General features: G+C 41.1%; 2 protein-coding genes across 4 annotated transcripts in view; both read right to left on the minus strand.

The window, feature by feature from the left end:
• Nucleotides 1-2,313, minus strand: part of LOC139201774 (transcriptional enhancer factor TEF-3-like) — a 28,279-nt gene extending 25,966 nt beyond the window's left edge. For 2 of the 3 annotated variants that reach the window (XM_070831187.1, XM_070831186.1), the window contains exon 1: nt 2,179-2,313. In XM_070831187.1, the coding sequence (XP_070687288.1) occupies nt 2,179-2,185 (7 nt within the window). In that variant the 5' untranslated portion in view covers nt 2,186-2,313. The remainder of the gene's footprint in view (nt 1-2,178) is intronic. The other variant, XM_070831189.1, reaches the window with a different exon arrangement.
• Nucleotides 2,314-13,664: 11,351 nt separating this feature from the next.
• The window catches only part of LOC139200967 (DENN domain-containing protein 2A), a 33,399-nt gene continuing 25,139 nt past the window's right edge, over nt 13,665-21,924 (minus strand). Inside the window, exons 11-20 of the mRNA XM_070830157.1 lie at nt 21,256-21,325; nt 20,851-20,928; nt 19,705-19,845; nt 19,435-19,583; nt 17,654-17,831; nt 17,495-17,536; nt 17,238-17,343; nt 16,227-16,514; nt 14,979-15,065; nt 13,665-14,685 (exon numbers count right to left, since the gene is read on the minus strand). Coding sequence (XP_070686258.1) covers nt 14,654-14,685; nt 14,979-15,065; nt 16,227-16,514; nt 17,238-17,343; nt 17,495-17,536; nt 17,654-17,831; nt 19,435-19,583; nt 19,705-19,845; nt 20,851-20,928; nt 21,256-21,325 — 1,171 coding nt within the window. The 3' untranslated portion in view covers nt 13,665-14,653. The remainder of the gene's footprint in view (nt 14,686-14,978; nt 15,066-16,226; nt 16,515-17,237; nt 17,344-17,494; nt 17,537-17,653; nt 17,832-19,434; nt 19,584-19,704; nt 19,846-20,850; nt 20,929-21,255; nt 21,326-21,924) is intronic.

A 21,924-nucleotide genomic window follows, 5' to 3' on the forward strand; every position in this document is an offset into this window, starting at 1 on the left:
GCTACAGTAAGCGTGGAGGAGGTGAGGAATTATCCGCGCCGCTCTAAACCTGTTTTGGCTGAGTGATTTGGAGCTAATTTTGGTAACAGGAATACTGTAAAGTGCTTTTCACTACCACTGCCAGAAATACAATAGGCACAAAAAGACAAAAGTCTAGCCCAAATAACTCACTGTATGTTGATAAGGCTGAAAAATCACTTTTATGCTTTACTTTTCATTGATTTGCCATTGTTGTGAATCTTAGCAAAAGTAGCTTTTGCTTTTAAAGTTGCTTTTGCTTTTCTAGTTAAAAGACTTTTTTGAATTTTTTGATAGAAAATGGACGAATCGAAGTCTGCATGAGAGGCATATTGTGTATGTGCATGCGCCTGTTTCCTGACACATCATGCCATCACGCTGTACACTATGGGACCAAGACAACTGTGTAGGAAAGTGATGTGAAACATGAACACCAGGAGTGGTGGTGGACGGGTAACAAATGTCCATTTGTGCCCCACAATACTGCAGATGTTTGTCACACTCTCACACTCAAAAGTTTTTGGAGCCCATTATGACACTATCAGTTCAACCTTTCTCTACTGGAATTCTGAGGCAATGTAAGTTAATTGAGGAAAATCTGAAACTATGAGATCTAGAGCTGATGGTTGTAGTAGGAGATTTTCAAGAAGGCACCTAGCACCTTATTAAGAAAGCTCTTTCTTCAGTATGGCTCTGGTCACACCACAAAGTGACCAAGTGACAGGAAATAGTCAGGGCCGGTGCTTGGTCATATAGAGACTCCTTGCGGGACTATTTGATGAAGTGCTGTAGCTGCGACCTAACCAGCTGGGCTAGCCTACACATGCACATTAGCTCCCAGAGCTCCTCTCTAGTTGCGGTTGACTCCCGCTTTCCTTTTTGCTCACCACTGCACACCATTTCGTTCAGTAAAGGGTTAACGATGAAAGAAAATAAACCTCTCCAAGCTAATAAGCTTAGCAGTCAGTTCAAGGCGTTCATACAGATTATTCAAAAGACTGATTTATAACATCAAATGCCTTCTCATTACCGCCTGCAAACCATTGCTCTTTTGAGGAACAGTTGTTGCTCCATTAGAGGAGGTCAAATGCAGTAAAAGTGAATATTGCATTACTCCATTTTGGGTCCTCCGTCCCCTTTAAGATCAGCATTGTCACGATTACGAGTCAAGTTCCGATTCAAGACCAAGATGTCTGAATTACAATTCAAGTCCTAAAATTTGTGTGTTGACTCCTAAGCACCCTTCACCAAGTTACTAGTGTAAGTTTGTAGAAATAATAAGTGTCTCATAATCATTAAACACAAAAAGATCAGGTATGCTGTGGTATGATACTGTGATAGAATTACAATCATTTATAATTCCTGAATGTTTTGTATGCCATTTTTTTTCTTGACCGCAGCATCTTTACATCCTAATATAACATTGTGAGGTATCACCTGCTGCTCTGGTTTGCCAAACCAATTCCACCAGCTCACCCAACATGATCGGCTATTGTCAGAAGGATTCAAAGCACGTATATTGTCTGGAAAATTAAGGGTCGATTCGCCGTCAAAGTCGAATTTGACTTGAGTGCACGTCATGCGACTCCACACGTCTGTTAAATCCTTAAACATTGGGCAAGATACTGAACCCCAAATCCCCAAATTTCTCCCTCCTGATGAGCAGAACCCTTCACATAATACAGCCATTCGTGAGTGAATGGGTGAATGTGAATGTAGCGTTAAAGCACTTTAAGAGTGGGTGAAAAGACAAGACAATATAGAATCTCATTTTGAATCCCACATTGAATTATTTGGCGTAATGACATCTCAGTATGGCTATGGAGGAACAGCATGACTCCAAGCACATGATCACTTATCATTTTGGGGTTAAGTATTCCGCGTTTTTGTTTTGACTAGGCGATTGAATACAGGTTATAGAAAAAAGGCAAATTTGAGTACTTCAGTATAAAAACAGGAATTAGCTGGTTATCATTTAAAATCCTAAATTTACACATTATGTTGACAGACATTACAATGATAGACTATGATTTCCTGACTTGCTTAAGAGCATTATCCTCGACCCTGGCCTGCAAGTGAGCTGATCTTCAGGTACTGTGCTCATGATCCCATTCAAGAAGAAAAGGGTACAAGACATTATGAGGATAAAGGTGGGCGTACCGTACATCTTGCCCTCATCAGAGAGGATGATCTTCCTGCGCCCACAGGGTGGGTAGATGGCCAAGGCCTCCTGGAAGCTCTGCTCGATGTCGGGGCTCCACACGCCCTCCGCATCATTCTCCAGGGGTTTGTCGAGTGCGTCCCCCAGCTCCTCACTCCCACCCCTGGGGGAGGGAGCCGGCACCCACTCCGCAGACGTGGTGGGACGACGGAAAGGGGACCACAGAGCAGGGAGGGGCTGGAGGGTCTGGGCTGAGGGAGATGAGGGTAGGAGAGGACGCTGCAGGGGAGCTGGCCTGCCTGTGCAAAATCCACAGATGTGATGATGATGATGATGGTAATCTGGATGTGGCGGGAGAGACCTGGGAAAACAGGAAAAGCAGTATAAATATGATGTATATATAAGGAGGCTCATACCACAGGTTTAACACTTTTTACACAGGTTGGGAAAAAGCTGTAATCAAACCATAATGATTTATTCCATTTTCTGACAAGATGACATTTGACTATGCTTGTAAATGTTAAAGCAATACTATAAAGTCAGTTGATATCATGTTCACACAACACTTTCATATAATTCATATTTGGCAAAATGACTTGTACTTTTTGTGGTTTATTCAAGCAAGCGAACTTAACACATAAAACACTAAGAAAATCCCCTAACCACTATGTAAAATGTCCCGTAACCCAAGGAGACATCTTCAAATTGTGTGTTTTGTGCATCAATCACCAATAATGTACACCAGGGAACAGCAGCAAATTCTCGCATTAAAGAAGCTGGAACCCACAAATAAATTACATTATTTTTCTTGATAGTCAACTTCAACAAGGAATTGTTTGAGGGCAAAATTCACACACAAAATGTCAGCTATTCAGATATGCAGGAAGCAGCCTCTCATTTGAGTTTCACCAGCAGTGTTTGACAGGGTCTCATAAGCTCAAGGGGTTCAAAATTTGCAGACCATGTAATCCTTTGCATTAAATTAAAACATGAAAGCCACCAAAATCTGACTAATAAGGTTTTCATCCGAGAAGTGGTCTATAAAATAAATGCCACTGAGACCTGGTGACATCACAACCTAGCTGCTGCATCAGGGCAGTCGTACGTCATACACAAGTGCATGATGGACCGCAGTGCACGATCATATCAGCACCACAGCTGCCAATCCTGACTTGGAAAAAGCACCTCAGATCATTATTTAGGTTAGTAAAAATAAATGAAGTGGCACCTAGTGTTGAGACAACAGCTGGGGGAGGAGCGCAGGCCGTGGGGCCTAAAGTAAACAAATGAGGAGACACATTAAAGTGGGATCACCGTCCTCAGACACACTTAAACACACATGCCAAGGAGGATCATGCCAGGATATTAAGGCCAGGAGGCTTTTTTAGGTTGCCCGTTTCTTCATCAGCACTACAGCTGTTTTATTAAACTCAGAGATCTTCAGCTGAGTTTCCAATCAATGTGTTTGTGCAATGTTTTGGGTGGGGGAGTATTACAATAACTAGCTGACTAATTAAAAGGATTTAAGCTGACATTCCTTGGCTCTTTATGAAAGCACGGGGATGTTTGACTACCAACAGATTCATATCCTGTTTTCTCTACATGCCAATTTGTTTAGGATGTGCACACAGTGCTTATACATTTTGAGAGAGTATCAGACAGACGTCAGCTCCACCTCTTCCTCTCGGCGGATGTGCAGGAGAAAAATGGAAACGGGAACGGATGGTAGTACACGGCCCAGAAAATTATTCAGAAACTCATGAGTCAACACAAACAGAACTTTGTTTGTCGTTGACGGTTTTCCTGCCACTGTGAAACTAAGAGACCTGTGAGTCCATTTAGGGCAACAAAAAGGAAAAAGCACACGTCACGTATAATCTCGAACATGTGTGTGTGTGTGTGGAGAGGCAGTATAGAGGTCTTAATTGTGAGGCTGTGGTTGAGAAGGGGTCGAGGTGATCTGGTGAGTGAGTGAGTCAGTGTGTTGCAGGGAGTGAGTAAGACTCCCCGGCCAGTCCGGTTCCCTCCTCGCTCTTCCTCTGAGCCCCCTGATGTTCCACAGCGCTTCCTGTAAAGCGCCCGGCCAGCCAGCCAGCCGGCCATTCTCCCCATCTCTTTCTCTCAGACACACACGTGTATAAACAGATGTAGAAGTAGAAGCACACAGTGATAAAATAAACTCATGCCCACACAAACAAAACACCTACACACTAATAGACAGTCAGAAACACTTAGAGAGCAGACTGGATCAACTCAGAGCTACACTCACCACACGGTCTCCACAGACACACATGGCAGGTATGAAGTAGAAGGGTTGAGAATGTATACATATTTTTGGATCAAATTTAAAGTGTTTTCCCCGAGAACTGTATTCCTGTCAGGTTGAAAGGAGTTGAGGCTTGTGAAAAAAGTATTTAAAATACATTTTCTGCTGAAACCCTCGGTGTCGTTACTATGAATGCACATTAATGCAAACAAACAAAATATCACATTTTGATCAAACAGTGTTGGTAGGTAACAGTCAGTGGACAACATACTAAAACAATGAATTAGGAAATACATTTGGCAATGCACAGCTGGATTTTCTAACCATCTACTGCCAGACATTTGCTGGTTCAACCTCTTTAAAAAAAAATTGAGAACTTGGTGCTTTTCTGTTTTAAATAGCTGCAAACTGAAACAGTGTTGGGTTTCAGACTCAAACAACACTGGGGACTCCAAATAAGAAATTGAATGATTAATAAAAAAACAATTCCACCCTGACAATAGTTCTTACATGTGGAAAGCTGATTGTTGGTCTCATTATTCTACAGAATGGAAATATTTCATTGTTGTGTTTATTTTGTTAAAGTCGATTTCTGTGCAAAATATTTATATTTTACTAACTTTTCTTAGTCTGCTGTGGAACTAAATTGAATATCTTTGATATTTTGGTTTAGATGAATCGATAATGAAAATAACAGTGAGTTGCAGAAATATTTTCCATTAACTGATGCACAGTAACAGTCAAACCTTTGAACTCTGCGTGACTCTAAAAGAAAATCTGAACCAACACACTCAAGACGCCACACTGAAGTGAGTGTGAAATCGTTCATAATCAACTAGTTAGCAGCTCGGCTCTTGTGACGCTGTGAACGTTTTAGTAACCGGTTGCTTTCGAGGCTTATGTTAAAAACGACAGAATCCCTGAAAACGTGAAAAAGTGAGTTACAGAGGCAAAGCGAATAACGTCAATCATAACTTGACAAAGTTAAATAAACAAGGCAACAGTTTTCCTCATGGTGCCAATTTGTGGTTGTGTATTTTGGCCACAAAAAAAAAATCCTTCTCAATTAGAGCTGCTCAATGAAAGCTACTTAATGAAAGCAGAGCTAAAATAATCTAAATACAACTGTTCTGAATTAAATCACACACATAAAAATTCAAATTAGTATAAATCTTTCTAGTGTACAATCCAATAAGCCCTAATCTTGATCACGAGCCGACCAGCTACTTGACAGTGTGCCAGTAGTTTCATTAAATTCACAACGAAACAAAACTTTCTACAGTAAATCACAAAAAAATCACTCAAATTTGGAATTTCATTGTTTTTGTAAGCGTTTTTAAACTTGCTGCAACTCCAGCTCAGGGCCACTGTAGTTCTCTGAGAGGTTTGTGGAGGCCATAAACCATTAGTGCACTGCCCGGTGCCTCAGTCAAAGTGTCCAGGAGGTTAATTAACCTAAGCCATGCCTTAAAACAACCTCCCTCCACCTACTCCCCCATCACCCTCCACTCCCTCTACTCCCTCCCTCCCTCACTCGTACAGCCCAGGCCCTCATCCACCCCCAGCGAGGCCCCTCTTCTCTGGATCAGCTCAACGGGATAATCCCCCAGCTGGTGCTGCGGTCAGGGGGTCACGTAACACACACACACACACACACACACACACTGACCATACAAACACACTCATGGCATCAAATTTTGAGGAAAAAAAACCATCACAAAAAATGCTTAAACACGCACAATCAATTCATATGAAACACAAAACACACATGCAATGTGGTAGTAAAACAATAAAGCCTTGCCTCGATACACACACACACACACTGACACACACCAGGAACAGAGGCAAACACCACAAGAAGCTGCAGGTAGCTGAGCCTCTTCACCTTTGCACTGCATTGCCATGTCCCAGACAGACCGTTGGGTAGCTAGGCTACGTGGGGCCTCAAGCGCCGAGGCCTGAACTCCTTACCCTGTGTGAGTGTATTCTGTTTTTTTTGGTATTTCAAGCTAGGCTGGCAGCATGGCTCGATGGATGGCAATGTCACCGAGGGTCCAACAGTTTAGGTTGAGGCCACAATCTCTCAACAACTGTTAGATGGATTTCCATGGAATTCTGTGCAGAAATCTTTGGTCCTGAGCTGATGTATCCAGCTGAATCTGATGTTCCTTTAGTGACACAAGCAGGTTGATGCTGACATTCATTCATATCCCACCTTAGGGTGAAATTTGTAATAACTTTGGTGATCCGTGGACCGTTTATCTAGCACCAACAGGTCAATATTTCACTCTGTCCAGTAGTTTAGTGACCAAATAACTGAAAAAGGAAGCCTCCGTTGTACTTTCTGTTGAATAGCAATGCATGCTGACTCACTAAACTCAGTCAGTGACCATGGTGAAAAGTATGCCTGCTAAACATCAGCACGTCTGCTGTGCAGCATCCAAATGTAACTAAATTCCAAGGCAACCACCATAATTATCGACAATCAAGTGCAAAGGTCAGAGTGTACAGTACTACAGGCTGATATTTGAGAAAATCTAGTGAGCAAAACCATAATTATTTGAGTAGATTTGTGTTTGTGTGTCTTCAGAAAACAGCGCCTGCTCCCACTGATGTGTGTATGTATGTACATATGCCTTAGGGTGGATGTGCGTGTATTTGGTGAGTGCGGGTGTGTGTGAGCATGTGTGTGTACTCAACTGGTCACAATCTCCACTAATCAGGCCGGGAATGTAAAAGCAGGAAACACGGTCTGAAAATAAAGCAGCAGTATGGGATCAGGCTATGCAATGGAAAGTCGCAGTGAGAGTCGGTGGAGACAAATGGGTTTGTTTTGTTGGGATTTTGCTGTGAGCACGTGTTCTCTGGCACCGAGTCCCACTGGGCCGCACCAATGGGAGTCTTGAAGCTCTGCAAACCACACACTCACACACACATACAGTATATATACACACATGCATATACAACACACTATGTTTGTTTTGCACCTGTGATTCATGTTTAAATGAACATGCAGAGTGCAAACACCTCCATCAAGCTAATATAGACATGAAAAAACACATATTATACATATATGTTTTACACATACACCCAATGACCTTAAAGGAGAGGGAACACTGGTAGAAACAAAGAAACAAAACTTGAAATGAATGCTTCTACGTTCCCGTTGGATCTGTAAATAGGTGCTAACAAGTTTGCCATATCGACTTATTTAAAAGGTGATAATATGTCACGGCAGGTTTAAATTAAGAGAAACCGAGATCAAGCGTGCATACTGTAAAAATGCAGACTCTAAAATTATACAAAAACTTAAAATTTGTATATTTGTATATTTTCTTGCCATTACACAAACCCCATAGCTCCAACTTCTTATCTAAAGGCATCCAGAGAGGACAGAGGGTCTATCAGATCAGCCTCAGATAATACAACAGAAAGATCCATCAGACTGGCTGGAATCAATGGACAACACAGTCGCACACACTGCACAGAGCTGTGGGTGCACAGTGCTGTTGGTAGAAATGGAGGGGATGGGAGGGGGGGGGGGGGGTGCAGAAAGTCTTTGTTCTACAAGGCTCATATCTGAGGCATTATTCGTTTCTCTCGTGCAAGCGGAGGAGGAATGATCGCTATGTGGGATGAGCACAGCAAAAAAAAAAAAGAAAAACTCCTCCGCTGGTGAGAGGACCTGTCTCAGGGCTACTCGACACACAAACACACACACTCTGACTCGCAAAACAAGGTTGAAACACAAATTTCCCTGCTTGCTCACACACCTTTTCTGTACCTCTCTTCTTACTTGTTCCACTCATTCACCCACACAAACACATAAACATCCACCTCTAGGCCCAGTCACATCCACCCACACAAAAACACACATCGACATACAGGTGCACACACACACACACACACACACACACACACACACACACAAATGCTACCGCAGTGCAAACAGAACAACCTTAGAGTTCACATTACAATATAATTCATCTGTCGGAGACAATAGTGAACCCAAAGCCTTGAGAACAAAAAGGGCCAAGGCCTGGAAAAAACCCAAACTCCTCTGGCTGTCAGACACTTCAGAGGAGGCTTTGACAGGTGTGTCCCCCCCACCCCCCCGTCACACTGTCACCCTGCTCCATTCCACCTGTTGCCCCTCTGGAAAACCTCCTCTCAGCTGCCCTGCGGGACACCACAACACACACACACACACACACACACACACACACACACACACACACCCAGAAAGCCCTTCGGCCATCTCAAACCCTGACTGAAAATATTCACTTGCACGCTGACTTTTCAACTCTGCAGTTATACAGAGGATCTATTGAAATGTATCGTACAATACAAAGTCTATGACACACAGGCGTGCAGTGTTCACACAGTAATACACAAGATGGAATCTGGAAGACGTTGCAGAAGCACATGTGGTAAAGTTGAGTATCATGTTGAGTCTGTCAAAAGACCTAAAAGTAAGTAAAGGTGAACAGGTCGACAGAAAAATATTCTGCAACAATTTTGATTAGCAATTCATCTTTTAAGTAAAAAAATCACTGGTTTCAGTTTGGCTTTTCTCTGTCCTCTATACTAGTAAAGTTAATATATTTGAATATATGCCACTCGATGCTATTTGAATACATCACCTTTGTTTTAGAAACTTGCAACAGGCATTTTTTTTTACTATTTCATTACATTTTATAGACCAAACAGTTCAGACATCAATTGAGAAAATAATCACATTAGCACATGAAATGTCTTCTGAAATAACACGATATGGCTGAATCATAGCTGTAAAATCATACTAACAATTCAAGTTTTGTGCAACTATAGCATCATTTAAACATTTTATTTACAGTTACGGGGTTTCTAATTTTCCAATCCTGCTTTTTGACCCTTCAGAGTCTCAGACCGCCCGTCAGCGTCAAAGACACAAACACAAAGAAAGCAAGCTAAACAGTTTTAATGGGAAACACAAAAGGTAAAATGAAAAGTAGTAAAAAACAGCCGTTTTATCCCAAGACTCTGGAGGGTTAAGACAACTGTATGAAGTATATCAATAAGCTCAGAACCCACAAGCACCCATAACATCACTTATGTCTCATTTCCACCAGGAGAGACAGATATTCACGTATTTTAACAAAGCAGGTATCAGTAACACCATGTAATAGAAAAATACTCTGAAAGATAAGTCCTGCATTCTCGGTCTTACACAAGTGAAAGTACAGACGCATCATTAGAAAGATCTAGTGAAAGTATCAAAAGTAAAAGTAGTCATTATGCAGCAGAACGCCCCCAGTCAGATTTATATTACTATAGATAATAATCAATGATTATTGTTGATGATGCACAACAGTGTAAACAGAGTTTTGATAATGTACTTGGCTGAGGTGGAGCTATTTTAACCACCCTCTTTACTGTTGGGCAGATTAATCTACAAAAAAAAGCAGTGTATTTCATAAGATGATCACATGTTTCTTGTACAAGATCTTAAGTAACTAGTTGAGGGTTAGACGCACAATATCTCCCCCTGAAATGTTGTGCAGCGGAGGTGGTAAGTGATATTAAGTTGAAATATTCAGCACATTTACCTCCTCTTATTTAGTTGCTTTACACTCTGAACAGTTGCTGCACATGCCTTTATAGCAGCAATAAACAGCATACGCTACACACTACGCGATCCGATGGTGGAAGGTAACTAAGTACATTTACTCAAGTACTTTTGCATTACTTGAGCATTTCCAGTTTTTGCTGCTGTGTTGATATTCCACTTCACCGAAAGGCATTTGACACTTACAGTCAGCAGATTCAGATTTGGAAAACAAATCATATGATCGATTCACAAAATGTGATGCAACAATCGACAGAAAGGTTTATAGTGCAAATGAGTCAAAGCAACGCTTACACTTTGATCAATGAATACAATGAATTAACAAATAACATTTGCAGAGTGATAACGCAGCGTCTAGGAAGGGAACGTTCTGCATGCGGGACTTTATTTTGTTGATGAAGCATATGCACTAAGTGATGGAAAATAACTTAGCTGCTTTTCTTGAGTATTTTCATTTATTGCTCCTCTTCGCCTCTATTGCAGAGAGACATGCACTTTGTACTGCGCTTTATCTGTCTGACAGCTGGAGTTATTAGCTGACAGATGTTAAAACCAAAAGTAAATGATATAATTACAGCAGGAATCAGCTCCACCTCAGCTGGCTGCAACATTAAAACGCTGCTCTGCTGTTAATGCATCAGTAATAAAAAAATAATCATGCAGCAGGCTGATATAATAATATGACTGACTGAGCCTTTGCCTGCATACTGAGTACATATTTATACTTTTCAGTATTAAAAGGTAGTTTTTTGTGTTCAATGCTCCACTTTTAGTTGTAATGGAGTACTTTTACACTGTGGCACTACAACTTTTACTCATGCAAAGGATCTCAGTACTGCTTCCTAGACAGGTGATGTCATGTGTCATTTAAAAAGGTGTTTTAAGCATCTAACAAGACAATAAAAGCAGATCATAGACTGAGAAATATAAAAGGCAACAGTAACAGCCACAACACCGCCGTGTCAGACCACCTCCAGTCTGCACACACACACACACACACACACACACACACACCTCTGAATAAAAGCCGCTGGTTAATAAATACACAGTTTGAATGCTCTCACTTTCCCGGTGTAAAACTTTACCCAGACAGGCGCTAATGTTTGACTGCACGGCTGTGACGTGATTCCCTCAACGACAACAACACAAAAAAAAAAAAACAGAAAAAAGAAAAAAGTTCCGGCTGAAGCACAGGAAGTCAAACACACACACACACGCTCCAGCGCTGGAATTAAAGAAAAAAAAATGTAGGAATTTGAGCGAAGAAATGCGAGATATTTGAGGAATGTTGTGTCGGACAGTGAGTGAGAATGATTCAGGAGGGAAAGCAGCGTGAAGCGACTCCACTTTGCGCAAAATATCCAAGAACCTCAAAGTTTACAGTCCGACAGAAGACGCAGTTAAATCTGAACATGAGAGAAAAGATTTTTTTTTAAAAATGATAAAACACTTGCAGGAGCTTACCTGGAGGGACTCTGTTAGCAGACTGACAGGCAGGCAGGTGGAGCAATATTCTGTTTTTTTTTTTTTTCCTTCTTCTTCTTTTAAATGTCTCTGAGGTTTTTTTTTTCCTCTGTTGTGTGTTTTTTTTGTTTTTCTTTGCTTTCTGCTGCCTCGTCTCCTTCCTGGAGCCGTTTGTTTGAAGCGAGAGGAGGGCAGGAATTTCAGGAATTAGCCGTGGTATGACATGAAGCCTGGAAAAAGCCAGAGAAAAAGACCAAGGGAGAGAGGGGAGGGGAGGGGAGGAGAGGGGAGGGGAGGGAGGCAGGTCTGACCGGTCAACGCGTAATGACGAAGGGGTGGAGAGGAGCAGGAGGAGGAAGAGGAGGAGGAGGAGGAGGAGGAGGGCTCCAAAAAGGAAAGGAAAGGGTGGTGTGAGGAGGGAGGGAGGGAGGGAGGGGGGGGACTAAAGGAAATAGCATTGAGAATAAAAACTACTGTCAAAGCCTGAGGAAACTGTCAGAGGTCTGAAAGACAAACACATGACAGCACTTCTTCATAATGACTTAGAATGAGTGCACTCAACAATTATGGAAAAGAAGCAGAATTAGAGAAACTTTTATCTGGTGGGAATAAAGTTTATTCCATTTGAATAATTGTCCAACTTTGGCCCAGATGAGGACTTAATTAGGTACTAATTGTACAAGACGTTGGCTACAGGGTCTACTTTTTGTTCGTTATCCAAACTAAATATTGGACCAAAGGCTTGTTGCTCCAAGATCATTCATATTTTTTCCACTTTTCTGAAGTTATACCACTTCACCCCCCAGCAGATGACGCCAGCTTTAGCGTTGGTGTTAAGTATGTAAGAGAAGACTTTCAAACTTCATGTCACAATATTTTTATTTATTCAATTTATTATTCACTACGTCACATGATGTTAAAAATGTAGAAAGCAATGCAATTGTTTGCCGTACCCTGTTACAGCCTCCTGTTTTAGTGCTTACTGAGAAGATCGAGTTAAATATAAATGAAATGAAATGAAGGTTTTTGAAACATCTTAAGGGGAAGGCCACCTATGACTGTGTTTCTATCCAGTCCCAGTTTTCATCTAACCTTCGCTTCTATTCTCACATACGCAGACAAAAGGAACGATGCTTTTGGACTTGGGCATGTTGTGTAAGTCATTTAAGGCCTGGGGGGCCTAAATTGTGAGAGATGTGATTCTGAACTTTGGAACCTGAGAGGAAACACATGATGCAGGAAAACATGAAGTGGGTCACAGAGTCCTCCAGTGGATGCTGTGGGTACGGCATGGGGCTGGATCATTGGCGGTGACACCACACACTAAAAGAATTTAAAAAATGTTTTACTGTGGTTATGAGGCGGCTAATTAATCATCTTCGTCGCAGAATGTAAGCAGCTATGTGCCAATATACCACATTTATCGCACTAAAAGTTGCTTCTACACCAGTTGCACTCAGCTGGAGGTGCAGCCCTGCTCAGGAACAACCATTGTGCTGAGATAAATTGAGATAAATGTTCGTGCGGTACAGGGCGGCCTGTTCCATGCAGATTTACTGCTGTGCCACAGGCTTTCCACATCTTAATGGCTTATTTAACTGTACTCCGGGGCAGGGTACAGGTGTATTTATACTACAATCAATCAATTACTACATACAGGTGATCTACATTTAACTAATTCTTTGTCTTTTAAAGACCAACTGACAGCAGCAGTGATCATTTAGGTGTGTCATGTTTAAAGGAAGAGCAGAGTATTTTATATCTGTGGCTAAAACCATACACTCCTACATTATTCTTCTTTTCTCTGTAAGGAAACCTAATGAGGGAGCAGCATGAGGAGACAGCGCCCCCTGGAGCTGGAAGGTACTCAAGTGTCTTGCTGAGGAACACATAAAGGGGCATTCCACTGATTTTACATGTCCACTTACTAGTCCTAGAGAGGGTTACTCAGTCTGTGTAAACTGTGTCCTCGGTGAGTCAGGAAGAGCCTTTATTCAAAAGACATCATTGAGATGCTAATGAGGTGAATTTCGGGAAGTGATCACACTGTAGCTCCCCAGCAACTGCAGCTGGTCTCACTTATCATCACCGTTACAAGGTGACAAAACACAAACAGTTAAAACATTGTATGAAACGAGTCACTCGTCTAATTCAAAAACTCAAATCATTTTATTTATAAAGTTTCATTGCATTCTCAATCAAGTTTAAGGCAAAACTAGTTGCTTTTGTGAAACACATTGATACTGATTGGCCTAAGACACACATCTTCCTTCAACATCGAGTCAATCCAAACCCTGTGACTCAAACCCACATGAGAAATGTCTTCACATTGATTTTCTTCTCCTCTTTACATTTTCTTCAGTCTTTCCTTCGGTGCTCATTCCTTTTCCGATAAAAGTTAATTTACTTATAACAGTGGTACATTTACCCAACAACCCAAAGTGGTCTACAAACAGTCTGGACTAGACTCTGTTAAATAAAGCCTATTACAAACTACAGGAGATTTATTTGCACTCTTTTGAAGGAAATAAAAAAAAAAAGAAAAAAGATTAAGTTTGTCTAAAAAGAATATAAATTAACTTAAAAGCCTCCTGTTGATAAAGAAGTTGTACTATTGTATTTATAAAAGCTTCTATAGAAAATACTTGGAATGTATAAGGAAGTATTGTACAAAATAGGGCCTTCGGTGACCTTCTTACAGGCTTATTGGGTGAAGTCAGTGACCGAAAAAGGGAGAACAATGTTCCTAAAAACATTCACACTGTGCCGTGCTGTACAGTAATACACTGCAGGGATTGACTGTAATCAGTAAAACATCAAAACCTGGGGAAATGTCCGGCTAAACACTGTTAGACATTTGCTTTATCGTGCAGGAGGGGAGTTTTGGTCCAAGCTGAGTAAACCCTTCACAACACTAATAGAATGACTGGCTATTGAAGCTGGGAGCTAACCGCTAACTTTTCCCAGATTCCCCCATTTTCACAAACTATGAGTCCAGTTCGCTTCTTCCTTTGTTCAGACACATCTCCATCTCTATGTTCTCCGCATCCAGAGATTGTGTCCTCTTCTTTTTTTTTTACTGCACACCTCCTCATGCCTTTTCCTACTTTCGCAGGTGACGTCCTGACTCCAGGCATCATTTCTTCGAAAGGAATTTCATCTTGCTTCCTGAAAAAAGGCAACAGACGTGAATCAAATTAAATAAGAAACAGATAAAATGCAGATTGTATTTTGCACCTCAGATTTAACTAAGACTGATGTCCATGTATTGGTTTATTAATGGCGATCAGCTCCTTTAGCAGAATCCTTGTTGCAAGCTTTAACCCACAAATCTGACTGTATTATCATTTGCTATAAATGGTTAAATTATTGACCAAAGTGTCTCTGGCTGAACTAACAGCTTTTATAGCCGATTAACTAACCGATCCATTAATTGAACAAAGCTATACAATCAGTCTCACCTAGACCCTTGAGGAACTTGTTGACTCCTCGTTGCTCACTCCCAGGCAGCGAGTCCAGATACTCTTGTGCTCTCACCTCAAATAGACCTTGAAATAAAATGAATATTATAAATATATATAAATAATATTTCAAGTTAAATGTCTTAAAGAGACCCCTTACCATGAGAAGATTAAAAAAATTATCAAAACATAATACATTCATCATTAAATAAATGAAAACATTCTCACAATGTTGATGTGTGAGTTACATCAAACTAACATGGAAAAACAGCATAAATAACTTTTAACCTTAACTTAAATACTCAGTTAAGGTCCAATAATTAATATTAAGATCTCTGAGCCTTACAGTTCATTCTTGACCATGAAAATATCTCCACTAAAGGTCCACTTATTGACTTGCTCTGAAGCTTGACCATGTAGCACGGTCCCCATCATTAAATTAAAGGTATGCTGGGGAGTTTTAGACCTCTAGGAGCACTATGGAGCACCTTTTCTATGAGTGGGTTCCTGTTTTGTTTATTTGTTGCACAATGATGCACCTATGCACGATACACAAAATAAAATGGTGTCACATTATTCCACTGATCAAAATCAGTCGAATAACATCATTGATCATCATCATGGTGGTAACGGTAACAAGCCAAGATATGCTACAATACTGCATTTAAAATATTTAAAAATCAGCTTTGCATTGGGACAGGAAAGCACTCGAGAGATTTGTTAGACTTCAAGATTACACACAAAGCGCTTTGATGAGGTACTCAGAATATAAACATTACTTCTGTTTACTTTCAAGAAAACTCCACAGGAGTTTCTGAGCTCTTTCAGAACCCATCCAAACAAAAGTTCAACGTTCAATTAAAGTTTGAACCTCCACAGCTTTGTGGAAACTGCTGAAGAAGACAGCATGATAAGGTTGAAAGCTCCAGAGCAGCAGGGAGCTAAAGAGACAAAGATCTGTTTTCCAACTGAGACCTGAGAACAAACAACATTCACAAAAAACCCCAATAAGCAATAGAGAACACAAGAACTGAAAAAACAGTTACAAGAATCATAAACTATATTAAAGAAAATATAATAAATAGATCATGAGCGGAGATTGTTTAACTACTATAACTACAGAAATACAAGATGCAGAAGAAGATAAGATAGATTAGAAGATATGTTAATTGGTGTGAATTTTCCTCCAGGCCTATTGTAAAATGTTCAATTTATAAAGTGCACTGTAGCACTACTGCAGGTCAGTACCTCTGAGGCCCTGTCTGCGCAGATCCCTCTCCTGGATGAAGCCGGTGAACATCTGGGTCTCCATGAACACCTCCAAGAACCTTCTCAAGCTCTTAGAAGTGACCGCTTTGCGAAAGGCCTCCCGCTGAAAGGATGAGGAGGAGGAAGAAGAGGGGCTGGGCAAGGTGGGGGAGACGACAGACTCGTCCTCTCGCTCTGCTCCACCCATGAAGAGGGAGTAGTGACCCACCATCTCCACGAAGAAGCGCACAAAGGCTTCCGACACCACCGTGCCGAGGGAGCTGGAGTCTGGGTGGAGGTACAGGAGAGAAAAACGTAGAAAAGATTTAAGATTTACTGCCCTTTACAACAGACTGACCATGGTATTTCAAATGACACTTCTTAGTCAGATCGTAGGAAAATAAACTCCCTACTCACTAGAAGCTTTAGATACTCCCCATCTCACACATCTCACTTTCTACAGAATACAGACATTTTATTTAGAAGCCATATTCTCAAGCCTTTAAGGTCTACATTATAGTCTACTGGAACATTTGCAACCACATTAGCAACAAAATCAACATTTCTAGTTTGATTTTCATCGCTTTTTTATGCCCCTTTTATACATGCACACTATGAGATCATCATTATTAAAGGTTATAATAAATCCAGAAAAACTTGGAATACATGACTCTGGCTAAGCAATCATATGCACAAGTCAGCCCAGGAAAATCCAGAATTGTCATGGAAGAAGGATTTTATGTATCACAAAACTACGATCAAGCTTCTATATAAGCTGTAGATTTCTCAAATGCCCAAAATCTACTTTTATTGAATAAGGCTGGCAGCTGATATTAGGAATCTGCTCAGGGATGATGAAAAGCTGAAATTATTTAAAAAACTAGAAGTTATACTAGCAATTCTCTGAACACCCTGGGATAGATACAAATTTGGTATTTTTTAATAAAAACACAATCATACTGTATACATACAGTGTGTCTTAACAGAGTAAATTCTGTAATAATCAGTCACCATTAGGCAGATCTCCTTTCTCACAGGCCAGCTCCCTCCTCTTGTCCAGCACATGCTCGAGGGCGGCCTGCAGCTTGTGGGGAAGAATGGAGTCCTCATCATCCAGCTGTGGAGGAAAACCACAGATGTAAATGCAGCCAACATATGGCAGCGAATTAACATATTGTATTCGCATCACATCTGGTAGAGCCACTGCACGTGCAATGAAGACGCCATGTGGTGATGGACTGTTTTCCTTATGTTTCTGTGGTCTCTACCTGTCGAAGGAAGCGGCTGTTGCAGAGGTCGACCACTAGGACCTGAGGGAAGAGCAGAGGGAGAGTGATGTCATTTCCTGGAGGTATTGTTCAGTGGAAGAAAGGCCCATAGTCGAGCCCAGTCAGCACATCACAAACACACAAAGAAAACTCTCTTACCTCTTCTATGGGCAGTTCTTTGAGTCGAGGCAGAGAGCTGGAGAGGAGGCCGACTATAAAGGGGGTAGGGGTGCAGACAATGTCCAGCATGGAGGGTGGGAGCACGGGGATGTACGTATGCTGCCAGGTGAAGGGGTAGAGTAGAGCCACTACTGCATGACAACATTGAGACAATGTGCTGCGGACACACAGAAAGAAAAAAAGTTAATGACAACTGGTTGATAACTATTTTTCAAATGGGACAAAAAAATGATCTTTTAAACAAAGGATAAGAGGATATTACAGAGGATATCCACCATTATCATTAGACTGTTATTAAAACTTACAATTGATTGAAATGTCTTTCTTGCCCTGGGAAAATGTACCCTGTTTATTGTAACAGTATCCTTTCTTTACTCTTTCAAGGTCAAGAATGGACGTTCATATGCAGTTTTTAAGCAAACATGCATGAGAAGTCCTTAAAGTCCTTAGAAAAAATAACACTTGAAAAGCTACATTTTCATGACAACTGGGCAAACTTCTGATGAGGAAGATCATGAGATACAAAAAAAAGCTGCTAAAGGACATTTTGTTCAGATTGTTTTGTCTAATAATATTTTAAGGAACTGAAAATGTAATCTTATTATGATTATTTATCATATTATATCATCTCATACATATGTTTTGTTAGATAACATACCTCTACTTGTCATTATATATATTCACTGTACAGTTAATTCTACTTTAATGTGCAAGCACAATCCAGAACGTAGTTAGTTCCTACATTTCCCATGTTGACTTTTAACAAAAATCTTCCCAAAGGCAAAGCATATCTCCAAAAGCTAGCTGTGGGGTTTTCTTTTGTAGGTCTTCTAAAATACAAAACAAGTCTAGCCTCTACCACAAGATGGCGCTAACCAACTCTTTCAAGGAAATAACCTCTCTTGCCACTCATTTCTTAATTTGGAACATGATGTTAAAAGTTAATTTCTGTTGCTCCAACAAAGCTGTTGCTACTCTTAGAGGAATGTTATGAAGCATCTCTTAGGGAAAAGTGATGTAACACTTATAAAAACTATACAGCGGCAACAAACACACCCACCCCATGCTGTTAACTTAATCTCTCCCAGGTGTGCATCTGCTCACAGTTAATTCATTAAAAAGATGATTGACCAGGCCAAGTTTCCACATTCTCTGCTCCACAGTAGAGAATGTGCAACAACTCGTGATCTGCTTATCAGCTCTGGTGTGAAATGCTTCTTATTTTACCTTTTAAACAACAGTGCATGGACAAAAAGGGAAGTACAGATAGAGATATTATATCACCTGAACCACTTGGTGGGTGTTTTTTTTTCAACTAAATCAGGACACAGTGACTGATTCTGCTAAGCTCACATGTTGAACCAGGTGTACCACAACAGTTCAAAACAGTTTTAAGTTGACTGTGTGGGTGCGATGACGTCATTTTGCACACGTGTTAGCTCTGGAGTCATGCTCTGAAGCCTAACTCCTTCTATCTGGCATCCATGACAGTTTTCCAGAGGAGAAGTGATTGTTCCCCAGGCGACTGTATAACACAACAGCATTCCTTCCTCTCACACTTGGTCGAGATCTTCTTTTCCTCAGACTGTTTGTTGACTTGAGGTCTCTCTGTCATAACCTTCAGACTCTTTACTCTTGATCCTTTCACTATCATAACTGATCCTTCAATAATCCGAACAGATTGATCAGACAGAATGACTCCAAGTCAGAAAGCAGACAAACCCCCCCGTGCTCTGTAACATTATGCTGCTGGAGCCAACCTGAGTTTGTCGGCGGTGAAGATGACCCTGCGCTCCAGAAGCAAAGAGGCAAACACTCGGAGAAGGAGACGTAGACTCAAGGAGGAGAAGAGACATTCAAAGTCCACATGTTCCAGACGAGAATCTGACGGCCTACACAGCTCTATCACCTGTAGGGAAGAGACGGGCGGATGCACACAAAAAGTCAGTTAAACAGTAATGTATATAAAAGCATATGGATTTTGACTCCAACGAAATAGTGAAAATCTGCTGGTTCCGCTGTGTTCTCACCTCTGTCCCAGAGCCAGGTAGAAAGTTTTTGACAGTGATGGTCCTTCCTGGAGCAGGGAAGGGCGCCTCCATTATGCCTCTCATAAAAGGCTGCACCAGAGCCGGAGAGATAGCCCTCCTCTTTTCCACTTCGTCCAGGATCTGGAAAACACAGAGGGGGAAGCTCTGTAATTTGAATACCGGCAATCACGAATACTTATGAGTCCACTATGGATATGTTAGGATGTGTGGAGCATCAGATCAGACCTTCGGTTGGGTCATATGATGATATGTACTGGATGTACTGATTTGGTCATTTTCTCAAATGATTCTGCTCAGTATCGCAGTATGAAATTGCTTATACTGTGACAAAAGCTGTAATCCATATTGTTATTGTAATATACAAGTCAGTATCTGTGTCAATGTGTTTATCTATGCTAGTACGGAATTTCTTCTTCTTTCCTTTTATCCAACCAGGTAAATCTTCTTAAACTGACAGTTAAAATAGCATCGGATTCAGGTGCCATCATAAATGAATCAAGGATGAAGTAGGTAGTGAAGACACCCAAACATTGTCAGTTGTCATACAATGAATGGCTAACAGCCTGAATCCATCATATGTGCCTCTCTACACACATACTGTACACATCTGTATGGTATTAAACTTTTGTGTAGCTAATATGATACAGATGAAACATTCAGACTATCATCAGCACTGAGCACTCCCAGTGCAGAGGCAGTTATCAACCTATTTGCCATCTCCTGTAAGAACAGATATACTGTTTTTACCCTTCTGTGTCCATGTCTGTATCCTTAATAATCCAATTTTAGTAACGGCGTATGTACACTGCACAGATATTGCAGATATTTAAGTACACTGATCGACATGCATATGAATCCAAGGCTCAATATGGGAAACCCTTTACACTGCAGCAACCACATCAGCTGCAGTTCACATGTGCCTCTGTACTGGAGCCAGGACTATTCTGTGGGAAAGTAATGGGACGGAGGGTGGGTGGGGCTCTGTGGATACTTATTTAGTGGCGGTTGGAGATGCATGTATGTGTTAGTGTAACACATGCGAAGCGCAATTCTGTGCATCGTAATTCAACTTGTAGTTATGTGAACTTTGTGCATTTGTGTTTATGTTTTGCTCACTATATCTACCTTGGAGAAGAGGTCGAAGCAGCCCAGGCGGCTGACAATGCAGTAGACCTCAGGGAGCCTTCTGCCTTTACCACTGGGCTGTGAACAGCAAGGATGAAAAAGAGTGTCACAAGACTCCTCACCCAAGTACAACCATAGGATTAGACCAGTGGAGCAGAGCAAAGCCTTTGTTTCACAGAGACTTTGAAGGTACATTTGAGGAAAAAATCTGAATAATTTAATCAGCCAAATTCAAGAAATACGGAGGAAATAATTAGTAACTTGCATGGTGATAAAACAAATTGAAGAAGGGGAAAAACGAGCAGAGGAAATTGGATGAGCAGGTTTATAGTGATATGTTTATCTATATTAAAATCAAATTAAGAGGAGCTGGAGACGGGAGCCAGCGGCATTTTAAGAGCATACCAGTAATCGTCGACAGTAGCCAAAACGCCTGCTTCCATCCTCACCAGTCAGGACAAATGAGAAGGTCTCACTAAGGGGAAAAGGAGTCATAAGATCATTTAGACATGCTGGGACATAGTTAAAGCTGGTCATCTCACACAGAAACCACTGTTGTGGAAAATTCCATTCTGGACTGAACTACAAAAGGTATGACTTTGTACTTGAGAGGAAAGACCCTCAGGACAGGCTTACTCAGCAAATATCCACACAAAACCTCCTAAGCTCTGCCTCGCAAGTATATACTGACCAGTGACGACCTTCTTGACAGGCGAGAGTGTCAGCCAGTTCAATGCAGGGGTGTGTTTGCGGGCCCCTCACCCATCAAACATTTGCCTCCAGGTAATTATTAGCCACCACCATCAGGACACACTTTTCAGAATAATGCAGACGTTGAGAGGCTAAGCTCGGAGGTATTGTGTAATAAGGCCAGGTTTGAACAGCAAAGAGAGGTGATTGTGTAATGACCAACCAGGTGTAAGGTGCTAAATTCACCATCTCTCCTTGTAATCAAAGTGCCTTGTCGCCAAAGAACAGTCATCTTGACAAGTCATAAGGTCATGCTTCTATTTTCGGCTTTCAGCTTTTTCTCTAATGAGTGGTTATTAGCAAGGTAAACAGCTGAGCTATTAC

The sequence above is a fragment of the Pempheris klunzingeri genome, chromosome 5 (assembly GCF_042242105.1).
Source record: "Pempheris klunzingeri isolate RE-2024b chromosome 5, fPemKlu1.hap1, whole genome shotgun sequence".
NCBI lineage: Eukaryota > Metazoa > Chordata > Actinopteri > Acropomatiformes > Pempheridae > Pempheris > Pempheris klunzingeri.